The 10442-nt window shown below is 42.7% G+C and overlaps 1 protein-coding gene across 1 annotated transcript in view; it reads right to left on the reverse strand.

The window, feature by feature from the left end:
* The window catches only part of LOC8040104 (LIM and SH3 domain protein Lasp), a 42761-nt gene extending 34569 nt beyond the window's left edge, over positions 1-8192 (reverse strand). Inside the window, exons 1-3 of the mRNA XM_029976085.4 lie at positions 7877-8192; positions 6952-7093; positions 2744-2896 (exon numbers count right to left, since the gene is read on the reverse strand). Of these exons, the coding sequence (XP_029831945.1) occupies positions 2744-2896; positions 6952-7093; positions 7877-7944 (363 nt within the window). The 5' untranslated portion in view covers positions 7945-8192. The remainder of the gene's footprint in view (positions 1-2743; positions 2897-6951; positions 7094-7876) is intronic.
* Between the last annotated feature and the right edge of the window lie 2250 nt (positions 8193-10442).

Consider the following 10442-nt stretch of genomic DNA (forward strand, 5'->3'; position numbering starts at 1 on the left):
TCTTTCTCCTGTCACTCGCCTGTACGATGATCCCACTACAATGCTATAAGCACAAGCTCTTCGGGACAAACCTCAGCTGCACAAACTCCTGCTCAGCAGGAGCAACTTCCAAAGCTAAAGCTATAAACCCTGCTTTTTAGCTGTCAAAAAAACAAAAAACATTAAAACACAAAAAATTGTTTTATAACACTGCTATAAAAAAATTCAGGCAAACAAAAATTCTAAAAAAAAAAGTTTTTTTTTTTTTTGTTGTTGTTTTTCTCAGTATATACTAAATTTAAATACTTCCCGAGAGAACTGAGTGATAGGGCAGCGACAGCGTGCTTGCTCTCTTGTCCTATTTAAAAATGCAACTATATTAAAGCGGCACGGTGTCATTTCAAATCTTATCTTGTCAACAGGGGTGGAACTCATGAAATGTATTTGGGAGCAGCCACGGGAGCAGTTCTAACCGCTGTTTTGGAGCAGGTTGGGAGCAGCTAAAACTACATTCTGGAGCAGGCTAGGAGCAGCTCAGATCAGTTTTCATTGCACTTCTGCTTGTGTCTTAGACGAGCACGGGAGCAATTTCAATAGTGCTTAGCAGCACAGATGAACATGAGTGGTTAGGAACCTAGGTAGATGGGATAACAGTGTAGCAGATGCGAAAACTTGAAACTTCGTGAGCCTTAATCAGAACCAAAATGCAAGTACCATATATTTCTGAAGATGGTATCCTTGATATTTTCTGAGTGGCTTTCAGCTGCTCAAAATGCAAACCAACACTGCTTATCGCACATCTCACGTGCTCGACATAGTAATTATATGTGCGAACCACGTGACGTGCGTAAGCAATGGACGTGCTGTTGCGTGGAGGAACAGGGACACAAATTTCAAGTTTATCCTATTGTGCAACTCAATATCGAAGCAGCAGACTACGATTAACAGACTTATCGTATTCAAAGCGATTATAAGGAGCAAGGTTAAAGGACGCCGAGCAGATCTACCCCTCGCCTGAGAGCTGCTGGCCGACAAGGTTTCGGATCGGACCGCGTTTCAGTTCTATCAAATCACAATTTATCTTGCCGGAATGCGGTTCCAACTTCCAACGATGAAGTACTGAAAGGAATCTTTTGCTTATTTGTTTTCAACTGCGCTCACGTACGGATCCTGGGCCGCAGAGCCTCAGGCAATCTGCCGCTTAACGACTCGACCTCACCTTGGCCTACTTGCTTAACCGCTGATGGTTGAAGAATAGCAATCCAATCGCAACCCCGAGTTTTTCCGCGCGCTTCCGACTCGGAATACACACGGAGAATAAACAGAACAAAGGATTGCAAGGCCGACCAAGCTAAACGCGCTTATTGTTGCCAATCGAGTCCATAGAAACCGAAACCAAGACAAAATACAATTTGTTTGGCGCACGTTGTGCGATTTGATGCATAATGGCGCAAGGTATTGGCTGTGGTGCAGTTTCCGCAAAATGGCGCAGGATGGCGCAGACAAATGCGTCTGGCGCAAAATGGCGCAAATGGCGCAGCCGTTCCACCCCTGTGTCAAGGAAGGGCCCAAAGTAATCACATTAGGAAATCAAAGTTAAAGATGTCACTACTAAAACGGCGAGTTTGCAAAAAGTCACTTCTCTAGTGCTGCTGAGAGACTCGCCTAGTTTGCAACACAAAAACAGGTTGCTGGTTTTTTGTTTTTGTTTTTTAATTTTATAATTTTTTTGCCTTCATGCCCTACATTGGCCCTCGAGCTTTCAGGGGTGGGCTATCGACACCCCCCCCCAATGAGTCTGAAACCCCTGGTGTAGAGGGTGCATGCTGGCACAGCTCCAGAGGAAGTGGTTGTAAGTAGAAATAAGACATTTCAAAACTGGGAGTATATGTACTTATCACCCTCATCACCCCAAGTGAAACAATCAAATTTTGCTTGCTAATATCTGTAGTAACAAACTTCATTGAGGCAACCAAACGTTTTTCTGCAAGAATACAGGGGGAAGGGGCTTATTTGCTATCGTTCAAAAAGTCCTCTAGTCAGCTAAAAGTTAAGAATGCAACAAAAGCTCCGCCTCCAGCACAACCTCCCTCCCTTCGGAAACACTTTGGGGTCTTGTGAGCATGCCCAGCCAAAGCACAACAGAGAGTGACGAGTGTTTGCTGGAGGCAAACCTTCTGGCACATTCTCAACTTGTATCCGACTGCTACAAAGAGACAAGTCTTAGAACTCAAGCACTGTCACCAACATTGTGCCTCTGCTAGAAAGTAGACAGTTCTTTGGCACCGGTCATAGACCGTTCAGCGGTTAAAACGGTTAACTTTATTTCCTGGTTTACCGACACATGGGACAATGTTCCAGTATGTGTAGTGTCACAGTCAGCTCAAGGCGGTGTGGTGCATTCTGTGAAACTTTGGAAAACAGGACGATGAACGCGTCCAAATATGAATGTTCCCAAAGGGTGTGCAGGTGGCAGGTCACCCGAGAGAAAACTGTTCACAAGGGCATGCGGTCTCATCTCGCACCCGGGTTGCGCCCCAACATGGCGACACCCCACAGCAAGCATAAGCTAGGTCTCGACGGGAATGCTGGGAACATGTGGCTCCCACAAACCTGATATGGGAACTAATTAGCAACATGCTTCCGTATTAAATGTTTCAGATTTCCATTTAACGACTTTGTAGTTATCAGTAGATAAATCAATTATTCGGGTTTAAAAGCTAGCACAACCAACAACATTGTCTAACAGTCAGCAAATGCTTACATCCATTCGGGTCCACTTTTGCGGGGCACCAGCCTTCATGAAGGGTATCTTGTTCCAGTGCTTGTACCGTTCCTTTGTGGGCTTGAGCATCTCTTTGGCATATTTTGCAAGGATCCTCAGACAGTCGGAGATCTCCATCAGGCTCATACCATTCTGAAAAGTCAAGGAATGATGTTAAGGTCAAGTAAAAACCTAACAGTTTAACAAAAAAAAAATTCTTCAGTTTTTTCTGTTCGAATAGGGCCTTAAATATTGGGACAATTTAAAATGTGCCATTCTTTGGGTCCATTTCACCTGCAACATGGTGGTCTAAAATAGTATCTCATCATCACTTTTCCCGATGACGGCTGCATCTTCACTTTTTTGGTAGTGGTGAATCTGCACGATTCTGTTGTTCACATTGTTCTTTTGTTTCGGGTCCTAATGGTATGCCTAACACTTATTCATGATGACTAGGCCGGCGGTTCTCAACAAGTGAATTTTCGCAGACCTCTTGTGGATCGGCGGAGATAAGGGGGACCCCGTTCATGGTGAGGGAAAGGTACAGGTTAATTACAATAATGATTTAATAAATGAATTCAAATAAGGGCTAGTGTGAAGTATACTTCTCTCATTGGCATGCACACGAGAAAACTCACCCAAACATTGGAATGTTTCTTCTCAATCTGAGAAAAACACAACTTTTATCTTCGAGCTTGACTGCTGAGGCATGGCATCGCAGACCCCTAAAATGCCTTCGCGAACCCCAAAGGCTCTGCGGACCCCCATTTGAGAACCACTGTACTAGGCAATCAAAGAATTCATCAGGGAGAGCTTGGCAAAGTGGTAACATTTCTATAACAGATTCCTTTGGGTGCTTTTTCCACGGAAGTGGGCAATCAAGGGAACCCAGCAAGCTGCGACCTTCATTTTATGCAAGTCATTGTGCATTGTGCGGGGAACGTTTTGAATGTGCTGATGACGTTGCCTGCGCAATGCACATGCATTTTGTCAGAAAAATTGCACCACCACAATCTTACAGTTCATAGTCTTTTTGTACTTGTATTTCACAGGACAGTGCACTGATGCCTAGGCCACTCGGCTGTTGGGAGGCACTTAAATAGAAATACCTACCTTCCTAAACTGTGCCCGAAATATTGATTAAACTGGGCATCAAAGTTTTGTCATCTGGGAGCCAGCATAACTTGCTAGTTTCATAGGCGATGAGCAACATGGAAAACCTTGGTTTACATTCCTTTTTACTTTTTCTGTGCAAAGGTTTGTTTGCACTATACTATTTTATTTTATTGTGGTGTCACAGGACCTTACATCGAAAGTCACTGAAACACCTGTGCTTCGAATGAAGCGTGGCGACCAATACAAGAAGTACCTTAGCATGCAATATACGACCAAGGATGTCCCAGTGACTTATAACGTAAGAAAATGTAAGCAAAGGCTCCATTGTGAACGGGCCTTGAAGCCTGACCTACAAAAAGTTTTTTCAGCAAGGTAGGAAAATCCTTCTTGCCTCCCTTCCCATTTTCCCCTTTCCCGCTGCTATCTTGACAGCAGGGGGACTCCTTTTGTTGCTGCATGTGAAGGCTGGATAAGCTCCTGGCTTATCCAGCCCAAAAGATGCAGTAACAAAAGGACTCCCCCCCTTGCCATCAAGATAGCAGTGGAAGAGGGGGAAATGGTAAGGGTGGCAAGAAGGATTTTCCTACCTTAGGGAAAATGATTTTGTAGGTCGGACTTTAAAGGGATACTTAACAGAATTTGAAATATACCCGTCATGTTCAGAAATAGGCTGAATATGATCCACAATATCCGTAAATGACAATCACACATTTGTATTTTGAGAATGATGGCTGTATTTTTTTGTTTAAAAGGCCCACTCTGGCAAGCACTAGGAGAGCAGCCAGCGGAGAGCACGTGACATCCAGCACAATCATGACATAGTGTATCTCGGGATGAGCAAAGCTGCAGCAAGGCTGACGTCGACACGATGCCCTAGACGTTCCAGCCACCCTGTGTGAATTTTAAGTGACGGGTTAATCTTCTATAATCTTGTAGAGGGAGAATAGCGACGTCTGGGACACACAAAAGAGAGTTTGGTTGAGTGGGGAGTTCCCCCCTCCCTTCTTCCCTTGTGCTGGCCCTAGAGCTGTCGGGGCGACGTCAGGTTCAAAGCATGTATAGTTCCAGGCGAGACAGTTATCGTCACTACCTGTCAAGGTTCTTAGACGAGCATTACATATGAGGCTTTAGCGACATCCACCACATGCTCCTTGCTAATCGTTTAATTTGTTTTAAAATTTATTTTCATGTCTTTCTTAACAAGATATTGGTGATACTGCTCCTTTGAACACATATAGACCAAAAATAAGCGCCGAAATTTCGTTGTAGTATCTCTTTAAGCTTTACTGCCTTAATTACAAGTGGTACGTTCGACGGCATTGAAGTGTTTAGCACAGGCATTGTAGAAACAGCATTCAACTGTTTGGATGGATTGGATTAAACCCAAAGTGATGCTGCAACTGACTGTTACTTGTGCGCAACTCCAAAGTCAAATTAGAGGCTCTCACAATTCATGCACTGCCTGGCCTGTCTCTGGTAACTGGCCGATGATTGCTCTTGTGCCCATGGCTGCTCAAACTATTGAACGCATAGCCCAGAAGGTCTATACAAGTCCCCGGACCAACACAGTGTTTCGATCTGCTCTGACCACTTCCAGCCCGAGTGCTATGCATGAGACGTGAGTTGGCCAACACTGCCATCTCTATGAAGTTTACCCATCTGAAATGGGATGCCACGCCTTCTATCTTCGCGCTCAAACTACCATGCTTTCACTGCACAGTACGGACACGACAAGAATGTTCCTTCACAGCATGCGCGACCATGTGCAATCAACTGTGATGGGCAGATAGCGAAAATGAGTCAACGTCATCTCAAGAGCTCTATTCAAATGCTGCATGTATGCATTATAATGCAACTAAATGCAAAGGTGCAAGCGAGCTGGACAAGAATTACGAAAATAATCCCTGGAGAAGGGGAACAGGCGGGACAAAGGAGAAACATTTTTATTTTCGTTATTCTTGACGAGCTATCTTATATCTTTGCATTCAATTGCATTATAATCATAACTTTAAAATGCAAGCCGTTCACCCTTGTTGGTGTTGATAAAACCAGTTTGCTCTACTGACGTCTAACTCCTGGATAGCTGTTAGAGCACTCCACTGGAAATGGAGAGGTCCCTGGTTCAATACCAAGACCAGGCGGATTTTTTCGGTAGCGCACCAGTCACCTAGCTGTGTTTGGAGATTTATGTTTGTCCTTTGTCCCCCTTGTTCCCCTTCTCCAGGGATTATTTCCGTTATTATGTATGCATGCATTTTAAAATGTGCCTTTAAATATACAAAAAGATGTGCATTTATGGAGACTTCCTTGTTTCCAGCACAAAATGATGTGACGACTGGGACATATGCCACTGGATTCAATACAGCCTCGGCAGCAGATGACATTTGTGTTGTGAAGCCTGTGCCCCGTCGCATGGGGATCATGTTACAGGTCGCACAGTGGGGTTCTCCCAAGAGGTGGCAATGCAAGGTCAATGCTGCTTACTGTAGCCAAATATTTTTTTGTTTTTGTGTGTGTATGATCATATTTTAAGTGCAAATGCATGAAAAACGTTACTTTTCACGGGGCAGATGATGCAGGGCCGACTATGAGCACTTTTCAAACTGAGAATTCATTATTGAGCAGTCACCCTTTAAAATGGGCTCTGAATTATTTTGCTGTCAAAATAAGATGCGCTAATAACCACAAAAATGATTCCTCTATGAGCATACTCCATCTCACAAATGTGCACAATGCTAAAAGATGCACACGTGCAAAAGCATACCTCTGCATGACTTCTTTTTTGCAAAAAGAATTGAGCAAGGAAAATGCCCACTATTCTCAGTTTCAGCACAACTTGGCAAACAGCAAACGCTTCGGCCCCATCGAGTCAGTCAGTGTTGGAACGAGGCCTTGTGACAACATACTGTCGGGGTGAACTCCTCCTGTATGAAGCTGTCATGTGCTTTACACCGATGCTCTAATTCACTTACATGGCCTGTAGTGTTTGCCCTTTGCCAAGTTACGCTTAACTGGAATATAGAATAATGCGTTTGTGCTTTCACAGTACTGTGGAGTATAGTTGCATTGCTGTGCTTGACATATTCACTTACGCGCAAATTTGTCACAATGATCTCAGAGATGTTCAGGAATTCAAACTTCTTGATGAAGTCACAATTCATCTGCAGCATGACGTAGACGGAGTGGTCAACAGACTGTAAGGTGAGCGACTCCAGAGCAACACTCTTTGCTGTTCTGAAAAATTAAAAAAGAAAAAAACACTTTAAAAAAATCTATAGGACGAGTTTATTTTCACTCGCAGTTTTAAACACCTCCCTTTGATAACTGCTTCTGTGCGCCGGATCAGAAAAACACACAGCTAGACACATCTTATGAAACGTGCCAGAATCTGAACGCAAGACATCCCACTGAATGTTTCCCAAACTACTGGTGTTGCTTTCATCTTCTAAGGTGATCTGTTAATTCGACTGCTAGACGGTGCTTTGTTCAGGACATACGCAAGAAATTATGATTAACACTGCAATCTGCAACGTCGCGCCAATACGAAAGAGCCTCGACTGAAAAAAAAAAAAAAACAAGCACATGCATTCAAAGCAGCGTAAACGACCTAGAACGTCGCATCGCAATGCAAGAGTGCACAGGTTCGAAAGGCTTTCAAACATAGGAACCGAAGATAGAACAAACTGAACAAACCCGTCGCTATTCTAAGCGTTTTTTTTTTTTTTTTTTCTTTCCACAAAATGTTGAATGCAGTGGCGACTGAATTTGAGACAAGGGTCATTTTACTTGTGACTGTCTTTTTTTAGAAAAGACGACGTTGTCAGGACAGTCTAATGTTGATTAGCACTCCTGCAACAATGACTGTACGCAGAGCGAAGGCAAACCGTTCTATTCACTTTTTTTTTCTTTGAAAGCGTGCCCTGGGAGCCTTATTCATGCGTGTAGTTTAGCCACGCAATAGATACCGAACTCGCAAGTAGGCACACAATGGGGGGAAGGATAGAAGACAGAGCTTACCTGACGTCGCCTTTTATACTGTACCACAGCTTCAGCGGGTCGCTCGCAGATATTTTGGGTTCCGACATCGTAAAAAAAATGAGCGGTCAGTAGCACTTAAAAGGGAAACCTTTCGGGGACTGCCAACCACAGGGTCACCTAGAACCTAATGCGCTGCCTAAGAACCCTTTACAAACAGCATATCACTGTTCGGACAGCTAAAGTTTGAAGTAAACTTCGAACATTCACATTAAAACAGCATCAAGCTCACCCACGTCACGGTCCTTCGAGGCCCATGCAGCCCATGTGCCATCGTTTATTTGGACTAGCGCCCTCTGGATTCTGCGCCTTCGCGGCAGCTTTGGTAGCTTTGGTCAACGAAACAAGCACTTGCTGTCATTCAAACGTTTCTGCATTGGTACAATCTTGCTCTAGTTTCGACCCGTACCACGCATGCTATCACATCGACATTCAATCGTCAAGTTCTCTTTGTTTAGAAGAATTTCCAAAGAAAAAGAAATATCGACATTTTGGACGCCGTTGCGGTACTTGATGAGGGTGTGGTTGCCAGACATACTTTTTTTTCTGTCGTTGGGCTTTTTTGTTTTTTTTTACATCGCTATTTTCGCTTCTTTTCCTCTGTAAAGCTTGTTTCCTACGTTATTTTCCCCGCATTTTGCAGTTGGTGTGTAGTAGCACAGCGCTGATTTTATAAAAGTATTAGAAACACGATGAATCTGACGGTAGATGGTTTCATTGGACTCGATATTTGTGGCGGGAGGAAGGCGTTTTTCTTTCTTCCGCACGCAAGCGTGGTCGTTCATCTTTTATTCTCTCAAACAGCCTATTTGCACGTTCACGAAGACTTCAAAGGCGATTCGTTGTAACAAAAATCACCGCAGATTCATCCCACTCTTGATCGGTTGAACCAGTCAAACTGGTTTAACTATTTCGCTTTCAGATTATCTTTGGAGTAATGGAGGGAAGGAGGGGTGTTAGGTGAGTTGTGTGGAAGACAGAGGTCGTCCCTGGAAAAAAAGAAAATAAAAAAGCATATATATATGAAACTAGCCAGGCGACGCAGTAGACTAGGCATCATTTCGACGCAGGGTAGTCCAGGGGGAGAACGAAGGAAAAAAATAATTTAAATGTCAATATTAAAAAAAAAATTATTAGGAGTGTTATTTGGTAATAATAAATTTATTTTCAGTGCACAAAAGCTTCCATAGCGGTCTTCTCTCTGGTGTACGCTATAATCATAAAAAAAAAAAAAAACATAATTACAAAAGAAAACAAGTGAGTAAATTACAAGGTTATTGAATTTATGGTGGTACAATCAGTAAAATAAATGTATAGAAATCGTTGTGAGGAGGAGCGATGATGTTATGTAATGTGACTAATGTCTGAATCCGAGTAATCGGTGAAGTGCAACATGGTGAAGGAACGTCAAAGCACACAGCTAGCATATCTGGTATGACGGAAGTTAACATGAAAGTTTACTTTGCCAAGCAATGGCAGCAAGTCATTGACGCCCACCATTAACACCCGTACGTAAAAACACAAAATCATGACATGTCAGACAAAAGTGTCATCGAACATAATCTTAGTATGAATTCATAAGCATAATAAAGGTGCCTTTCCAAAGATCTGTCATAAACAATACCAATCAGTTTTTTCTGAACATGTTCGATGGTCGTGGCCTGAGTTTTAGATACTAAGTTCCAATTTGATATCATTTCTAACATTCTCGTTGAACTTCCTACCACAAAAGATGCATGATTTCTCAAAGGCAAGGCACTATCAATGAACACGCCAAGAACTTTCAGATAAAATGCACGTTGAATTAGCATGATATCAAGATAAATGGTAAAGTTGAAAGGCACATGACGTCGGCACAAAGATCACACTTCTATTTTTGCAGTATTAAGCAATAAAATATTATGTTCACTCCACTGAAAAATGTAAGACAGATCCCGCTCTAGGTTATCACAGTCCGCGGTAAATTGAATAATTTTAAACAACTTCATACAGTGTTGGGAAGTACTTTAAGTACATTGTACTTAAAGAACTACTTCAAGTAGGTTTAGGAAACTTGTACTTTACTTGAAGTACATTCTCTGAGTAGGTACTTGTACTTTATACTTAAAGTATTTTTTTCTGGTACTTCCCCAGGAAAGTAGAATTGCCGACTTCAAAGTACATTCCGCAAATTTGGTTTTGTTAATTTGGTATCACGAAATGATGCTTTGTCAACTCCAAAGAAATACTGGGAGAGATATTCTACTCTCAACATAACGTGAGCAGACGATGCACCGCTCCGTTTGTTCTGGGGGTGGCTTTCCCGTAGGTTTTTGAACTCTCGCTACTTCTCGGTCGGTCAGCGCAAGCGAGGAGGTTTAAAATATTAGGAGAGCACAATTAATCATAATGTATCACCTGAGACTGTGGTGCGGAAAAATTAAAATTTCAAGTCGAAGAAAAATACAACAGAGGAGAACATCACAATGTTTTGAGACATTCTCTTTGTCTTTTCCTTCGACTTGAAAGTTCCTTAATTTTTTCGCACCCCAATCTCAGGTCAGGTGTC

The sequence above is a fragment of the Ixodes scapularis genome, unplaced genomic scaffold, assembly GCF_016920785.2.
Source record: "Ixodes scapularis isolate PalLabHiFi unplaced genomic scaffold, ASM1692078v2 PGA_scaffold9__187_contigs__length_104089568, whole genome shotgun sequence".
Lineage (NCBI taxonomy): Eukaryota > Metazoa > Arthropoda > Arachnida > Ixodida > Ixodidae > Ixodes > Ixodes scapularis.